Source organism: Hypanus sabinus, chromosome 13 (assembly GCF_030144855.1).
Source record: "Hypanus sabinus isolate sHypSab1 chromosome 13, sHypSab1.hap1, whole genome shotgun sequence".
In the NCBI taxonomy this organism is placed as follows: domain Eukaryota; kingdom Metazoa; phylum Chordata; class Chondrichthyes; order Myliobatiformes; family Dasyatidae; genus Hypanus; species Hypanus sabinus.
Window position 1 is genome coordinate 43520861 of NC_082718.1, and position 19159 is coordinate 43540019.

The following is a 19159-nucleotide window of genomic DNA, read 5'->3' on the forward strand; positions in this document are numbered from 1 at the left end:
ATCTGAAATAAAAGCAGGACTGATGTAACTACATTAATCTGGAATGTTAATTTCCTTTCTCCACAAATGTTGCTTGACCTACTATTTTAAGTATTTTCTGCCTTTTTAAAAAACATTTAGGCTTTTATGGACAGAAAAGGAATGGAGGGTTATGGGCTGAATGCAGGTTGGTGGAATTAGGTGAGAGTAAGCGTTTGGCATGAACTAGAAGGGCCGAGATGACCTGTTTCTGTGCTGTAATTGTTATATGGTTATAAGGTTAAGAGCTGGAAAGGTGATTGGCGAAAGTGATACAGAGCTGGAGAAGGGAAAGGATCATGAGACGGGAGGTCTTAGGAGAAAGAAAGGGGGAGGGGAGCATCAGAGGGAGATGGAGAACAGGCAGAGTGATGGGCAGAGAGAGAGAAAAAAACAAACTAAATATGCCAGGGATGGGGTAAGAAGGGGAGGAGGAGCATTAACGGAAATTAGAGAAGTCAATGTTCATGCCATCAGGTTGGAGGCTACCCAGCCGGTATATAAGGTGTTGTTCCTCCAACCTGAGTTTGGATTCAATTTGACAGTAGAGGAGGCCATGGATAGACATATCAGAATGGGAATGGGACGTGGAATTAAAATGTGTGGCCACTGGGAGATCCTGCTTTCTCTGGCGGACCGAGCATAGGTGTTCAGCGAAACGGTCTTCCAATCTGCGTCGGGTCTCACCAATATATAAAAGGCCACACCGGGAGCTCCAGACACAGTATACTACACCAGCCGACTCACAGGTGAAGTGTTGCCTCACCTGGAAGGACTGTCTGGGGCCCTGAATGGTGGTGAGGGTGGAAGTGTAAGGGCAGGTGTAGCACTTGTTCCGTTTACAAGGATAAGTCCCAGGAGGGAGATCGGCACTCATCCTTGTAATCTTTCCCTCCCCCCCCCCTTTCCGCTTTCCACAGGGATTGCTCCCTACGCGACTCCCTTGCCCACTCGTCCCCCCCCCCCCATCCCTTCTCACTATGTTCTCCAACTCCCTCTGGTGCATCCCCCCTCCCCTTCTTTCCCCCGAGGCCTCCCATCCCATGATCCTTTCCCTTCACCAATCACCTTTCCCGCTCTTAGCTTCATCCCACCCCCTCCGGTCTTCTCCTATCATTTCGCATTCCCCCTCCCCCTCCTACTTTCAAATCTCTTACTATCTTTCCTTTCAGTTAGTCCTGACGAAGGGTCTTGGCCCAAAACTTCCACAGTGCTTCTCCCTATAGATGCTGCCTGGCCTGCTGTGTTCCACCAGCATTTTGTGTGTGTTGTTTGAATTTCCAGCATCTGCAGATTTCCTTGTGTTTGCTCTTAATATTTCAAGTCAGTTGTTTTGACTTTTTATAAGAGGTTAACAATATGTAAATATAATAATGAACTGAAAAAGTGAAACAAAAACGAAATGCCCAAAATACACAACACCTCAGGCAGCATCTATAGAAAGTGATGGCTTTTCATCAAACCTGTTGATGTACAGTATATTACCAGCACACTCCTTGGCCATTTGTACTGAAGCTGCGGAAAAGATGCACTGAGGCTTCTGATAAGCAGGTTGCATGCCAACTATACAAACATTCCTGTATAGAAACATGAAGTAGGAGGCAAACTCCCATACATCACACCAAGTGATGAGAAGTTCTCACATGATGGGCTTCTGCTGCACCTTGTACCTCAACTGAAATCTCTGGTCAAATAGAGCTCAACCATCATCCACTTTGTTTTCTTACATCATTGCCTGCTATTTTTATGTGAAAATGATTACCAGAACAAGTGGTGCATGTGAACTCGATTTTAACATTTAAGCAGAGTTTGGATGGGTACATGGATAGTAGGGGTATAGAGGACTTTAGTCCTGGTGTAGATCGATATGAGTGGACAGTTTAAATGGTTTTGGCATGGACTAGATGGGCCAAAGGGCCTGTTTCAGTGCTGTACTTTTCTACAACTATCTAAACATTCTTGACACTGCTCATGCTTGCAAGAGCCCTTTGATGCAAACACAACCCCCTTACCTCAACACCAGTTGAAGTCTGCAGTTGGGACAGTCTGTTAAGAGTACAGGTGTGCTCTGGAGGCCAGATGTTTGAGTTTGAAGCCAGGCCTTCCTTGGTTATTATGGGATCTCAGTTTACATGATGCACATACACAAAAAGCTCTGTGCACAAATGATGACATCAAAGGCTATGAGCGATGGCATGTTGCATTGATCAGGAGGTATAGTGACAACCATCCTAGCATTGAAGTTCATAGTTTAATTGGGATACAGCCAGAATAGGCCCTTCCAGCCCTTCGAGCCTCACTGCCCAGCAATCCCCCGATTTACCAACCGGTATACCTTTGCACTGTAGTTGGAAACTGGAGCACCCAGAAGAAACCCACATGGTCATGGGGCGAACATACAAACAAACCTCTTATAGGCAGCAGCAGGAATTCAATCTGGTTCGCAGGTACTGTAAAGCATTGTGCTAACCACTACGCACCGTGCCACCCCCAATAAATTTACTTTGAACCCACTCATCTTTAGGAGAGAAGCAGAGCTCTTGGGGAAAGACGCAAGGTCACAGGAAAGCATGCAAATTCCGCACAGACAGCACCGGAGGTCAGGATTGAACCTGGGTCTCTGCACCTCTACCTGCTGCACCATTCCTGAAGCAGGTTACTCAGGTATCTAATGTGGCTGAGAAGAAAGCATTAGCCATGCTTGCTTTCACTGGCCAAGGTACTGAGTGTAAGAGGTAGGGTGTCACATTGCAGATACACAAAACATTGTCAGACTGCACTTTAAGTGTTGTGTACATTGCTGTTCATGCTGCTGGAAGATTGTGATAGCATTCAAAAGAGTGCAGAGGGGATTCACCAGGTTGTTGCCTGAATGGAGATTTACTTTGCAGGAGAGTTTAGATAAGCTGGTTTTATCTTCACTGTTATTTAGGAGGCTGAGGAACAATCCTAGAGGTTTATAAAATTATGAGCTGTGTAGATAGTGTCCTTTTCCTAGAGTGGGGCAATCTAGACCTAGAGGGCATAGGTTTAAGTTGAGAGGGAAGAAATTTAAAGGTGATCAGAGAGGTAAATTTTTCCAATGATTTCACATTCCAGCTGAGTGTTCCAAAGTTTGGTAGAATGGGGTCACACTGAAAATTAAGAAAGCAAAATAGCAACAGTGATCAGAACTATGAAGTAAAGACTACAATAAAAAGTATCATGAATTAGCAAAAGAGCTCAGTCCATTTAAAAGGGTAGCGCTTACTATAAACAGTGTCTACAGACAAAGTCTAAGGAAATGACATAATTTGACTAGGCTATTCAATGGAGTGAAGATTTCAAAAGTCACATAACACAATAAGAAATGAATTCCTCATGATCAGGATGGTTTAGTGACCACTAAGCAAGAACAAAATGGTAAGCAGTACAAAACAACAGATCATTTCTTGTATGTTTTAAAATACTTCCAGTCAATGCTGTTTTCATGAGATACTGAGTGCAAAATTTAAAGCAACAAGAGCAGTGTTAATTCATTGCCAGATAAACAAAAGAGTAGTTCACATGCCAAAAACTCAAATTTCATTGGATGTTTACAGCAATACATTTTGATCTGCATTTTCATCTTAAATTCATTTTTGTGTGACAGACATCACAACTGTTACACATGAAGTATGTGTATACCAGTTATTATTTATTGTGTTGATTCATAAAAATAGTTCTCCTCTTGCATACCTTCACTTGGCTGTTTTGGGGATTATGAATATAGATTGCGGCAAACACAGAAGCAGAGACTACTCTTGAACCTTCCAGAGATAATCACACTTCTGTTAAATTCCACCACTTTAGAAGTCCCTGATACTATACAAAGCTGACGTTAGAAGATTGATAGCTTGATTATAATATGAGGTCACTGTGAAATAGGAATTATAATGACGTCCAGTTGCAGCCTAAGATAACCACGTGATATTAGAACATTTTCTAAAACAATTGATAGAGAAAAAATAACAATGAAAACCATGTTTAAAAACAAAAGAACTTTTAAAAATGAATGTACTTAGAGCTATTTTATACAGGATGGAGAAATAAAATAAATATTTATCAATTGATACAAAGCTATATATTGCAGCGGGTTTACAAGCATACCTCGACAAAAAACTAGAGAGCTAGAAATCAGGGTTCATTTAAGAGATAAAATCAAGTTAAATTAAAATACCGTAATTTAAAAAAAACCTGAAAAAGTTTCCTTCTGCATATGACATCTTACAAAGAATAAGAAGAATATAATAATACGGCTGAACTTATTATCCACTGTTGCAACTATTTTCAATAGCTCCTGCATTGCGTTCTTTAGTGAACAATTTTTAAACATTTTAAAGAAATCATTAAGCAGTTACAGAGTAGAATGGGTTGGTGGGTGAGGTAACTTTTCTAGAAATCTGCTAAAAAGCAGGATTGAAAGTCACTATTTTCAGATGCGATAGGTTTATAGGCTGCGATTCTCTGCAGAGTACATTTCCGTCTCTCCTGCTGCAACCAGTAGAGCATCTCCACTTTGTCCCGCTGCATTTTCTCTGCATATGGCCGTCCCTATAAGCAGAGGTTGTATCCTTTTGTTACAAGTTATTGACAAGTTTACTATTCACAGTAAGCAGTCAGCTACAAAATTGAATAGTTCAAAGTAAATTTACTATCAAAGTATGTATGTTACAATATACAACCCTGAGGTTTGTTTTCTTGTTGGCATTATTGATAAATCCAAGGAGCATGATAGAATCAATGAAACACTGCACCCAACAAGGTAGACAAACAGAATGCAAATGGCAACAAACTGTGCAAATACAAAACACAGGAAATAATAAATAAATAAATATTGAAATCATGAGATGCCGAGTCCTTGAAAGCGAGTCCATAGGTTGAGGGAACATTTCAGTGACGGGGCAAGTGAAGTTGTCCCCTGTGGTTCAAGAGCCTGATAGTTGAGGGGTAAGATGGTTGATGGCTTACTAAAAAGTGAAAAGAATTTGCCTCTCGGATTATATAAACTTAATAAAATGATTTTATTACGAATACTTAATTAGCATTTAAGCCAAAAACAATTTGAGAGTTTTTGTCTTAGAATCATAAACACACAAACTATTATACCAATAACAAAACACACAGAATGCTGGAGGAACTCTATCTATGGACAAGAGTAAACAGTTGATATTTCAGGCTGAGACCCTTCATGAGGTCTGAAAAGAAAGAGGAGAAGTCAGAGGAACAAGTTAGTAATACCGTGCGAAGCATTAATTTGTTCTGGTGCTTATGGGCCTAGGATCCATACACTGGCCAATACATAGCCCAGGTACTTTAACAAAGGCATTAGCCAGGGGTGTGCACTGCATTGCTAGGAACATTGTGCTAATCTTCCTGTTGCTGTGTCCCTAATCCCCTACAGGGTGCTCCCACAGAAATAAAGTGTGAGGGCTGATGCTGGACAGGCCAGGGTGAATGGATACAGATGTTTAATGCCGAGGGCTGCAGCTGGCCCATATGGCAATTGTGAGCCACGGCTGAGGTCTGGCAGAACCTGGATAGATCACACAGTTCTTGCAGGAGGTGATGAAAGATACCATCCTCCCAGCACTCCCTGGTCCATACCCTTCTGCTGGGTAACATATTCAATGGTGACCGCTTGTCCATTGGACCATCAAAAAAACAATTCCAGGTTGGAGAAAGCTGAAATAGAGAGCCAACAGCTTCCATCATGGAGGATATGGAGCAAATAATACAGCAATGTTCTACATTCAATGTCACAGCCAGAATGCAGTCCTGTGTCCCCACATCCCAGAAATGAATGGTTGCATCACTTGCCCCAGTAACCCTCCCACCTCCCCCCACCCCCAAAGTACCAACTCTCATGGGTGACCTTTCCACACTGAGCCATGAGCGATTGTTGTTGCAGGTGCTCCAGCAGAGAGAAGCAAGAATTTGTGTCAGTTTCCCAGCACAGCAGCAGGGAGGGGAAGAGTCTGCAATGGGCCCTAGCACAGCTGCTCTTGTGGTAATACATCTCTTCACACAGAATGCAAGTATTAGTACTAATTCCATTATTACCCTGGGAATGACTTCTGAGAGCTAAGCAAGGCCTCAGCATATGCAAAACATTAAAAAAACATCTAACCGCATCGTCTAAATTTTGTATAGTAGTTCAGGTGTAAAACAAATTCCCTCAGAAGTACATTTAGAGAGCAAAGAATTGAACACCATCATCTCTACCTTGAAAGAAACTACATCCTCAAAATTATCTTTGATTTTCTTTAGTATTTTGGACAACGGATTTTCAATTTGTGATAAGTCCGAATAAAACTTATCCCTCTTCTTGGACTCCTGTAACCTCATTACTGAAGTACCTGTGTAACCTGTGAAATAAAATGCAGACAAGACATGATTACCACCATTTTTTTTCAGCTATGTCAAAAAAAAAATTCTACATCTGAGGGAAGAATAAATATCATAAACATCCATCATCTTTCCAAGCACAGTAGGAGACCATTCACCCAACAGTTCTATTTGTTCAATGTTTGAACAAAATAAAACGTGCCTCCACCATCACCTCCCCCACCCTTGCTATCCTACTGGCTTATCCCAGAGCCCTGCATCTTTCCCAGTTTGGAATATTTATCCAATTATTAGTTATTGGATAATTAATTATTGGCTATGCAGGTTGACTCTGTGGTTAAGAAGGCTTCTGGTGTATTGGCCTTCATCAATCGTGGAATTGAATTTAGAAGCCGAGAGGTAATGTTGCAGTTATGTAGGACCCTGGTCAGACCCCAGTTGTAGTACTGTGCTCAGTTCTGGTTGCCTTACTACAGGAAGGATGTGGAAACCATAGAAAGGGTGCAGAGGAGATTTACAAGGATGTTGCCTGGATTGGAGAGCATGCCTTATGAGAATAGGTTGAGTGAACTCAGCCTTTTCTCCTTGGAGCGAAGGAGGATGAGAGGTGACCTGATAGAGGTGTACAAGATGATGAGAGGCATTGATCGTGTGGATAGTCAGAAGCTTTTTCCCTGGGCTGAAATGGTTGCCACATGAGGACACAGGTTTAAGGTACTTGGGAGTAGGTACAGAGGAGATGTCAGGGGTCAGTTTTTTACTCACAGAGTGGTGAGTGTGTGGAATGGGCTGCCGGTGACGGTGGTGGAGGCAGATACGATAGGGTCTTTTAAGAGACTTTTAGATAGGTACATGGAGCTTAGTAAAATAGAGGGATATAGGTAAGCCTAGTAATTTCTAAGATAGGGACATGTTCAGCACAACTTTGTGGGCCGAAGGGCCTATATTGTGCTGTAGGTTTTCTATGTTTCTATAAAATCTGCAGAAATCTCTGGAAGGGTTTTCACAGGAATAAGAATCCTATGAACATCATAAACCTCTTTATTTCCTTGTTCCTGTTCTTACATTCATTATAAAATTAAAAATAGTCTATCCAGATTAACAGATGTTCAATATCATTAATGGAAAAATATTCTTTTCCGAATCACGGATGTTGAGGTAAATGGATCATAGAACATAAGAACATAAGAGATAGGAGCAGGAGTAGGCCAATCGGCCCCTCAAGCCTGCTCTGCCATTCAACAAGATCATGGCTGATCCAATCTTAACTCTAGTTTTCACCGAATCCCACAAGGCAACAGTGCCAACCAACAGGGCACCATGCTGCCCATTTTATTTTATTATTCATCCCGCCCAAACCCATGTGATCACCCAGGGAAAAAAAAAACGATTTGCCAATTGAGGAGAAAAAATCTGGAAAATTCCTCTCCGACCCATCCAGGCTATCGAAAACTGGTCCAGGAGATCACATGGCTGATCTAAACCTAGCCTCATGTCCACTTACCTGCTCGCTCACCGTATCCCCTAATGCCATTTTTATCCAGGAAAACGTCTATCTCCGTTTTGAATTTATTGAGTGTAGTAGCTTCCACAGCTCTCTGGGGCAGTAAATTCCACAGCCCCACTACCCTCTGAGTGAAGAAATTTCTCCTCATCTCAGTCCTGGAACAGCATCCCCTATTATGCCCCCTAGTCCTAGTTTCACCCATCATTGGGAACATTCTCCCTGCATCCACCCGATCAAGCCCCTTCACAATCTTATATGTTTCAATGAGATCGCCTCTCATTCTTCGGAACTCCAATGAGTAGAGTCCCAATCTACTCAAACTCTCATCATACATCAACCCACCCATCCCCGGAATTAACCTAGTGAACCTTCTCTGCACTGCCTCGAGAGCCAGTATGTCCTTTCTTAAATATGGACACCAGAACTGCACGCAGTACTCCAGGTGTGGTCTCACCAATACCCGGTACAACTGCAGTAAGACCTCCCTGTTCTTATACTCCATCCCCCTAGCAATAAAAGCCAGCATTCCATTGGCCTTCTTGACCACCTGCTGCACTTGCATACTAACTTTTTGTGTTTCCTGCACCAGGACCCCCAGATCCCTTTGCACAGAAGCACTTTCCAGTTTCTCTCCATTTAGATAATAACTTGCTCTATTATTTTTCCTGCCAAAGTGCAAGACCTCACACTTGTCAGTATTATGTTTCATCTGCCAAATGTCTGCCCAATCACTCAGCCTATCTATGTCCCCCTGCAGGGTTTCAATGTCCTCTGCACTCATTACACTCCCTCCCATCTTTGTGTCATTAGCAAACTTTGATACGTTGCACTTAGTCCCTTTCTCCAAATCATTAATATAGATTGTAAAGAGTTGGGGTCCCAACACCGACCCCTGCGGAACACCACTAGTCACCAACTGCCAGTCTGAGAATAAACCATTTATCCCAACTCTCTGTTTTCTGTTAGAAAGCCAATCCTCCACCCATGCCAGAATATTATCCCCAATCCCATGATTTTTTACTTTAGGTAATAATCTTTGGTGTGGCACCTTGTCAAATGCCTTTTGGAAGTCCAAATACACCACATCCACTGGTTCCCCTTTATCTACCCTATATGTTATGTCCTCAAAGAATTCCAACAAATTTGTCAAATGTGACGTCCCTTTTGTGAAGCCATGCTGACTTTGTCCTATTAAGCTATGTTTATCCAAATGCCCTGTTACTGTTTCTTTAATTATCGATTCCAACATTTTGCCAACCACAGATGTTAGGCTAACTGGCCTATAATTCCCAGCCTTCTGTCTATTGCCCTTTTTAAATAAAGGAGTTACATTAGCATTTTTCCAATCTGTCGGGACCATCGCCGAGGCCAGCGAGTTTTGAAAAATTATCACTAATGCATCCACAACCCCGACCGCCACTTCCCTTAAGACCCTAGGATGCAAGCCATCTGGTCCAGGGGATTTATCCACCTTCAGTCCCATTAATTTATCAAGTACCATTTCCTTGGTGATTTGAATCATAGTTAGCTTCTCTCCCCCTAGAGCCCCGTTTATCCAGTGTTGGGATATTTGAGTGTCCTCTACTGTAAAAACTGATACAAAATATTTGTTCAGCGTTTCCGCCATCTCCATGTCCCCTACCATTAATTAATCACTGAGAGAACAGCTGACAAAAATCTCATGTTAATTACTGAGACTGAAAATTTTTACCATCTTGTCCTAAGGGCAAAATTGTCCTTGTGGAAACAATGAGATTTTCACTTTCATTGAATACAATAGCACGCTTGGGGGGCGGGGGGCGGGGGGAAACTATCATTGAGGCAGATGAAAGTGGCTAAGTATTTATGGTGAGAAATTATCATTATTGCAGCACTGATTTTTTATGTCCTCTAACTTCCAAGACCTTCAAAATGATGTTTGTAATGCATAGATGTGGAATGTATCAGACAAGAAGTCTTGTTTTTAGAGATCCATTTAACTTCATCATCCATTATTAACAAAAGAGCACTTTTTGTTTTAAAAGCAGAAACAAGAGTAAAAACAAAAAAGGATTCAAACAGCTTGCAATGCCAATCTTATGAGGGGTGATTGATAAGTTTGTGGCCTAAGGCAGAAGGATTCAATTTTAGAAAACCTAGCATACTTATTTTTCAACATAGTCCCCTCCTACATTTACACACTTAGCCCAGCGGTCGAGGAGCATACCGATCCCTTCTTTGTAGAAGTCGGCGTCTTGGACCTCCAGAAGTGGTCCACAGCAGGTGTGATTGATAAGTTTGTGGCCTAAGGTAGAAGGAGATGAGTTATTATCTTCAAACTTTCTGCATAATCAAAGAGTTGAACTGCAAGTGTACGTAATGAGAGCTGTATCTTTCTTCCTTAGGCCACAAACTTATCAATCACACCTGCTGTGGACCACTTCTGGAGGTCTGAGATGCCGAATTCTACAAAGAAGGGATCCATATGCTCCACAACCGCTGGACTAAGTGTGTAAATATAGGAGGGGACTATGTTGAAAAATAACCTTGCTCGGGTTCCTAAAATTGACTCCTTCTACTGTAGGCCACAAACTTATCAATCACCCTTCGCATATTTGCATTGATTTTTTGCGGGCTCAACCTTACATAGCTGAAGAGAACCTATAGCCACAGAGAAGATATCTCCACTCCCAACATCTTCTAATACCATTTGAAGGGATCCTTGCCCACCTTCAAGTTAGATAGCCAGTGAATTCTTCTAGCGGTCACTGCATTTTGACAAGTAGCTGATCCTCTCCAAACTCGTATGAATTAGCAAACACTTACTATGAATGCTCAAGGACTTCTCATTGGCTTCAACTTAAGAAGTTGGTGCCTGACATGTTGCAATAGTTGGATTAGGATTCAGCATGCCTGGGAGAATAAGGCTACATAAAGCAGGACAAGTTAATGGAAGAGTGCAGGAAAGGAGGAGAATGGTTTTCAGCAGGGGTATTTTTTCAACTAAACATGGGGCTAGTTTTCAACTAAATACTTCTATCTGAACTTCAGCACAACTAAACTATGCATCAGTAATTCAGTAAAATCTGCAAAATCACAACATCCACCTCGCAACTGAGCCTAGGCCACATTAAGTTGCTGTCAAGGACAGTGAATACTTTTTCAATCTGTCCTCTTTCAAGCTGAAGCCAGAATACTTGCAACATCTCACAATTTACCATCCACTTCTTTGTAAGGGATACCTGGGAGTCAGTAGTAAATAGTGGAATGTTGCAAAACTTCATCAAAACTCTCAACATAAAGGAAGCCATCTGCTCTTCACTCGTGCAATAATGAGTAAATTGTTTCAGTTTCCTCCACTGCAAGGTTCCATTTATTTAGTGCACTGTCAACTATTACATATCAGCTTTTCCCTGCAATGATACAGAAAGGCAACAACTGATGTATGAACATAGGGAACAGATAATACAAGTCAGTGTCCTGTATTCTCATTCTAAGGCAGCTGTTATGTCAACTACACTTTAGCATATTTAAAGGTGGCTAATTGGTCTTAATAGTTATGTTGACAAAAAGGAAAATGAAGCCAGTGAGCATCCAATTACTAAGTCTATGTCACACATGAAACAAAAGCCATGATACTACAATAGATTAAATGAAATTACACCAAGTAGTGGGACTGCAAGGTGAACAAAAGTCAGCTACACTCCTTGATACTAACAGCTTCCTCATTCACCTTTTTCAAAGAAGCGGTTGGGGTCGGATGCAAATTGTTCAAAACGTTCAAGTTTGCTCAAAATACACTCTCGTTCTTGAATCAGTTGGACAGCCTTTTCCCATATGTCCAGTGCCTGAGACAAAAGAAGAAACAGTTTCTCATTCTCATAGTCTCATTCCAGATGATTTAAAAATAATTCGAGTTTTTTTTCAATTCCTGGGTATTGCAGTTTCCATTCAAGACTGTGTTGCAACTAATTAGGATACTCTCCACTGTGAATCTATAAAAGTTTGTCAAATTTTGTAAATTTTTTGGTAACATGCTGAATCTATGCAAACTTTTAACAAAGCAGTGGTGCTGTCATGCCTTCTTTGTGATGATACTTACATGCTTATCCCAGTTTGGATCCTCTGATATATTGATGCCAAGGAATTTAAAACAACTCCATTCCCCTGATGAAGGCATGCTCATGGACCTTCGGCTTAATGCCATAAACAATTTCTTGTTAATGGAAAAGAAGTCAGACAGCTTGTGGAAAAGTCAGTTAAAGATTCTGTTGAGGAAGCAATCACTGAAGAGGCAGACTAGAGTCAGTCGCAGGTTAAGCAGCATGAAGAGATGAAAGTGCAAAAGGCAGATGTGTGGAGAAATGACAAAGGAGAAAGCTACGTTAGAGACATGGATTGAATTGTGATCACAAAGGGCAGCGAGGTTTAGATTATCAAAGGAATTTTACAGTATGTCAGCAAAACCATAACACAATTATCTTAAAAAGGAACACTTAGTTCTAACCTGTTAGCTTACATAATGCAAACTAAGAAATTTAAATTGCTCAACAGCAATGTTAGATATTGAAAGCTTGCAATTGAATTAAGATTCAAGGCCGTTATTTTTAAATCTCATCCTTTAAATGTGGAGAAAGTTCAACATTGTAGAAGACTGAGATAATAGGGGTATTGTTCAGTTCAATGAGAGGGCAAGTCACATCAGAAAAAATAGAATTACCCATATTGATCACCATGAGGATGGGATGAATGCTGCTATGACAACTAAAAGAAGAACAAAAACTGTGGTTTTCCCTATAGCACCGTACTAGAGAAGAAAGCACAACACTCCAGGGAGACAAGGGGAATGAATTACTCAGTCTTACAGAGATTAGTTATTCTCTTGAGGCAATGAGATTTAAGTAAGGACTTTACATTTTAGATGTAGAATGTGACCAAATAATAGAATAGAGAAAGCGATGATGTTTGTAGAAAAACAAGAAAATAAGATGAAGTTTACAGCAAACAATTTATAAGACTGGGGGCACAAGTCAGCCCAACTAAAAATCTCAGGTGACTTCATCCTGTGCAGCACCAGAATTTGAGATTAAGATTAACGCCAGAGCCTTTTAGATCTGGACTTTTGTAGAACAGATAGAGCTTTGCAAACAAGTGGAGGTAGCTTTCAGGATACATACCTTAACAAATCCTTCAAGAGAACCACAACCTTGTCGCTGGGTTTGGATGTTTGCGTGCCTCAATATCCCAGAGAGCTATGTTGGCTGGAATCAGTGCTTTAAGCTTTGACTCTTGGTAGGGTCACCCAAGCCAAACATGTCAAAAGATAGAGGACAGTCCACCAGTCCTCCAGGTTCAGAGGTTCAGCTCAGGGCTAACAACCCTGACTGCTAAAGCAAACTTGTTATGAAAACAGCAATGAAGGATCCTTCTACATCTGGATGTGATGGTATTCCTGAGTCTCCACCCGGGACTTACATGACTGACAGTAGTGAAAACTGAGAGGAAGCTACTGACACAATGAAGGATGTCCTGAACACTGCTAGGGATGAACACCTTCATTGCTGCCCTAAAAGCCAGCGGTGTAACAGACAGTATGTAAATAAGGAAGTACCTTAACAAATGCACAGGAACCTTGTGGGCTGGAATACTTCAGGATAAAACACAAGTACACAATACATTGGTATTTCCTTTAGGAGTAAAATTATACTTGGCACTGCGTTGTTCTTAAAGCATAGAAACAGCATTAAGTTCTGGGCCAAACCAGCAACATATTTTTTATCTACATACCTTGGAAACATGGGCTCTGTGTTTTTGTGAGCTATACTTAATTGCCATATCAAGACGTTCTCTATCAGGGACATGGAGAAGGATCCAAATGCGTTGTAGTCTGTTCTGTAAATGATCTATATCTTCAAAATCAGGGCTTTTCCCAAGCAGCTTCTGAACCTTTACTTTTTCCTAATTTAGGTGTTGGACAAAGAATAAACAAAAACAAGTGTATGTTGTATGGATTTATTTTGTACAGATATAAAACATTGTTTTTAAAGAAAGCACATTAAACTCTCATTTTCCTTTTTTCCCCCACTTCCAAGCTGCTAGATCTTCTCTAAAAGACTAGTGCATGAAGCCATGCATGCAATTTTCACAAGATTTCTTCCATCCATTGTGTTTTATAAGGGCAAGTCAAGAGTAATGAAAATTTGGCAATAAAACAGATTTGAGACCAAGTTCAGACTAGCCATTATCTTACTAAATTTCAGAGAAAGCCCGGGGGATCTATTAATTATTTCTGCCCCTATATTCTCATTTTCTTCATCCCTAACACCATTAACCGTTTCTCAAAAAATCTCCAATTCATTGTGGACCAGAAAGAGTAAGATGAGGATACACACACCTTAGAGGGATCAGAAGTAGAAAGGGTGAGTAATTTCCAGCTCCTGAGTGTCAGCTTCTCTGAGAATCTATCCTGGGCCCAACATATTGATGCAGTTGCAGAGAAGGAACAGCAGCAGCTATATTTCACCAGGAGGTTGAGGAGATTTGATATGATACCAAAGACACCCTCCAATTTCTACAGATGTACCATGGAAAGCATTCTAACTAGCTGCATTGCTGTCTGGTATTGGGAGGGGGGGGGCACTGCTAAGGACTGAAATAAGCTGTAGAAAGTTATAAACTCATTTAGCTCCACCATGGGCCTTCACTAGCATCCAGGAGATCTTCAAGGAATGATGCCTCAAAAGGCAGCATCCATCATTAAGGACCCCCATCACACAGAACATGTTCTCTTCTCATTGCTACCATCAGAGAGGAGGTATAAGGAGACTGAAGGCACACACTCAATGATTCAGGAATAGTTTCTTCCCCTCCGCCATCATATTTCTGAACGGGCACTGAACCCATGAACACTACTTCACTACTTTCTTCCCCTCTTTTTGTATTACCTATATAACTTAACTTTTTTAATGTATACAGTATATAATTACTATATTCACAGTTTTTATTATTATATATTGCAATGTACCACTGCCACATAACGACAAATTTCACTACGTATGCCAGTGATATTGAACCTGACTCTGATCACTCTTGGCTGGCCAATAAGAAAGATCTAGTGTCACACTGGGTAGGCAAGGAACTAGAGCCCTGGTGTTTCTCTTCCAATGAGGAAACATTCACACTAGTTTGGGCTGTTTGGTTTGAAAAAGTGAGGGCAAAAGCTAAGTTACTAACATCTAGGTGATAGAAAAATGATTGGAAATATCTTACAAAGGTTTCAGACTGAATGAATGCAATGGATGAGAGGAATCCACTGCAGTATATGGCTTTCACAAAGGAGTCTATTGGAGAAACAGCAGGAGCTAAGAATGAGTGAGTAATTTGATGAAATAACTGGTTAGAACATAAAGAAAAAACATAAAATAATTTTTCAATACAAGGTCACCTTAAATAATCCAAAGGATTCTTCTCAGAGACCATTTCTCTTCACTGTTTTATTAAAAACAATTTGATAAGAAAGGCATCCAATATCACAAGCCATACTAATGTAAGAGATACTATAAAAATTGAGAAAAAAAGCATCAAAGCAATCTAATAAGTTTGTGGTGTGTTGAAAAGAACTAATATGGGATCAAAATCACAAAAAACAATAAAGATTTATTTAGATTTAACGTTTTACCCTTAATTGGTCAGATTAAAGGTTTGTTTACTAAGTGGTCACCATTATCTTTATCTCTAATAGGTAGGATTAATGCTATTAAGATGGTTATTTTACCTAAGTTTTTATATATTTTTCAAGCGATACCAATTTTTATTCCGAAATCTTTTTTTACTAAAGTTGATTCAAAAATTTCCTCATATATATGGCAGAATAAAAATCCCAGGTTAGGTAAAATATATTTACAGAAGACAAAGAAGGAAGGCGGGTTAGCATTACCTAATTTCAGATTTTATTATTGGGCAGTTAATATTAGATACTTGTTATGCTGGTTGAAAGATCGGGGTGGATCTTTCGGCCCTCGTTGGGTGAGTTTAGAAATTAAATCTGTATCAGCTTATGCTCTGGGTTCTATTTTAGGGACTTCTCTCCCTTTTGCTCTTTCTAAATTGCCGAAACAAATTGACAACCCGATAGATAAACATACTTTACGTATATGGTTTCAATTTCGGAGATTTTTTGGGTTGACTCAATTCGTTTTAAATAGTCCTATTGTATCTAATTGTTTTTTCCACCCTTCCATTATAGATCAAGCTTATTCGGTTTGGAAAACCAAGGGATTACTAAGATTTTCTGATTTATTTTTGGACAATTGTTTTATGTCTTTGAGCAATTATCCAACAAATATAACTTGCCTAAATTTCATTTTTTTAGATATTTACAGATTAGACATTTTTTAAGTTCTGTACTCCCTACATTTCCAAATTTTGTGCCTTCAGATATTTTGGAGAGTTTGTTTGAATTAAACCCTTTTCAAAAAGGGCTTATTTCAAAATTTTATAATATAATTATGAAGATACCTTCAGAGCCCCTTTATAAGACCAAAAAGAATTGGGAAAGAGAGCTTAACCTTATTATTTCTAGTGAGAATTGGGATAGAATTTTTCAATTAGTTAATACATCATCGATATGTGCCAAACATTCACTAATACAATTTAAGGTCGTACATAGGGCCCATATGTCCAAGGATAAATGAGCTCATTTTTACTCTTATATAAATCCTATCTGTGATAGATGTCAATCTGAAATTGCGTCTTTAACTCATATGTTTTGGTCTTGTTCATTATTGGAAAGATATTTTTGATATTATTTCTGCGGTTTTGAATATTGATTTACAACCTCATCCTATTACCGCAATTTTTGGTTTACCAATGTTAGACTCACTGCATTTATCTTCTTCTGCCCGTCGAATGATTGCATTTCTAACTCTGATGGCTGGAAGATCTATATTGTTGAATTGGAAGGAAATTAATCCTCCCACTGTATTTAATTGGTTCTCTCAAACTATGTTATGTTTAAATTTAGAAAAAATTAGAAGTGGTGTCTTTGAGACCTATTAAATTTGAAAAGTTATGGAGACCATATATTCAACATTTTCATATGATGTAATATGACCCTGTTCCAAGTTCATTTGATTTCCCAGCTTTTAGCTTATGTATGTTGAGAGGACCGGAAGTGACGACATTGATGAATATTTATTCTTGTGAGATAATATAAACAGCCCCCTGTTTTTTTTCTCTTCTTTTTCTTTCTTCTTGCTTCTTTTTTCTTCTTTATTAGTTATTAGATTAGTAGATTAGCTAATTCTGCATTATATTTTTTTCTTTCTTTTTTCTGTTTTTTTTATATCATATATTATGAAATATTTAGACTTACCATGTTCATACATATATTGTATGGTTTATGTCTTTGTAAACTCATTTATATTGTAACTATTGTTTATGTTTTTTTTCATCTGTAGTGGAATTTGTATGTTTGTAATTTTTTAATTAATATATCATTTGTATTCTGTCAGAAAGAAAGAAAGAAAGAACGAACTAATATGGCAGAGTAAAGAGGTGTGGCTCAGATTTTTAATCTTAAAAAGTGGGTATGAAAGAAGCAAACAGATTACTGAGGATTATTGTAAACTTTTTGAAATATGAAAGTCATAATGTAATAGGAAGTCTGTGCCTAATTGTGGAAAGCCTTGGTTTAATGAATATGGGTTTGTCATTAAAGGGATGTCATTTAGGTAATAGAATACAGCGCAGACTGAGTTGGATACTATTCAGAATGAAGAAAAGTATGAAAACAAATTTACAACTTTTGTATCATTTTCAAAATAATAAAGGTCTGTGGGTCTGTTTGAAATTAAAAAGGCAGTGGAAGGAGAATATAAAGTCAGACCTCTTCTAGTAATTGAGCAGTTTAAAATAACGGGAAGAAACTGTAAAGTTTTCAGGTCAAAGAGTAGGAAAAAATAACTTTTGTTTTGCAGACTTGTGAGACTGAAATGGAGTCTAAATGTGAACATTACTCACAATGTGGTGTTGCATATAGACGGGGTGGTGAAGGGCACCCTTTGACACTCTTGTCTTCAACAGTCAGGTCATTGTCTATAGTTGGGACATTATGTTGCAATTGTACAAGATATTGGTGAGGCCGCAAATAGAATACCGTATACAGTCTGGGTTACCTTATAGGAATTACATCATTTAACTTTAAAGAGTGCAAACTAGATTTATGAGAATCCTGCCAAGACTCAAGAGCCTGTGTTATAGGGAGAGTTTGGGCAGTCTCAGACTCTATTCCTTGGTGCATAGGAGACTGAGGGGTTGACCTTACAGTGGTGTATAAGTCATGAGAGACGTACTGTAGATGGGGTGAATATCCTGGGAAAGGGAATCAAAAACCAGAAGACTCAGGTTTAAGGTGAGAGGGGAAAGATTTAAAAGAGACTGAGGGACAACTTCTTCATGTAGAGTGTGATGTAATGGAACGAGTACCTGAGGATGTAGATCGGGCAGATACAATAACATTTAAATGACATTTGGACAGCTTCATGGATAGGAAACATTTAGAGGCAAATGGGACAAATGTGGGCAAATTGGAAAGGCTTAGATGGGCACCTATGTTGAGATGGATAAGTTGGGCAACGTGATCCAACTCCATGCTGCATTACTCAACAATTCTAAAATATTATTTCCTTACCTGTTTGCCAGTAATCTTACCTCAGCAGCTGCAAGAGAAAATCAAAAGCATAAAATGATTAAAATAGTGGAATTCCAATTAACAAAATAAGCACTACATTACTAAAGATTACGCTAAGGCAGTATCAAACAGAAGTATTGGAATTTGTATCAGAATATCCATGGGTTGTACTTTGGGCATATCCTCCAGAAATAAGTTGTTAACCATATAAACAGACTCAAAGGATTGAATTTAATAGAGAACACATTACAAATACAAAGGCAATTCTGCACACCAGAGAAAAGAAGATCCAAGTCATTCATTCATCTGCTAATAAACTTTTTAATGTCAGGATTGAGTATTTTAATGTCCTATTGCAAACCTTTATGAACCATCAGCTAAAGCCTCACAGCCACATCTCACAAGTTGTATGCAGTCAGCTTTTCAATGTTGCAAAACTACATTACAAGGCATCCACTTACATGTTTAATTAATAATGTAGAAGACAGCACACAATCAGCACATCCATCAACAAGTGCAGTTATGTTGTCTCATCACCTGAAGGACATACTGCTTGCCAGCACTGAAGTTGCAGGCACACAGTCCATGACTAGTGTCAA

The 19159-nt window shown here is 39.4% G+C and overlaps 1 protein-coding gene across 2 annotated transcripts in view; it reads right to left on the reverse strand.

Moving 5' to 3' along the window:
* Positions 1-3502: 3502 nt before the first annotated feature.
* Positions 3503-19159, reverse strand: part of ccdc87 (coiled-coil domain containing 87) — a 76422-nt gene continuing 60765 nt past the window's right edge. Inside the window, exons 16-20 of one of the 2 annotated variants that reach the window (XM_059987525.1) lie at positions 18581-18588; positions 13658-13828; positions 11604-11718; positions 6262-6404; positions 3503-4590 (exon numbers count right to left, since the gene is read on the reverse strand). In XM_059987525.1, the coding sequence (XP_059843508.1) occupies positions 4432-4590; positions 6262-6404; positions 11604-11718; positions 13658-13828; positions 18581-18588 (596 nt within the window). In that variant the 3' untranslated portion in view covers positions 3503-4431. Of the gene's footprint in view, positions 4591-6261; positions 6405-11603; positions 11719-13657; positions 13829-18560; positions 18589-19159 lie in introns of both variants that reach the window. The other variant, XR_009515348.1, reaches the window with a different exon arrangement.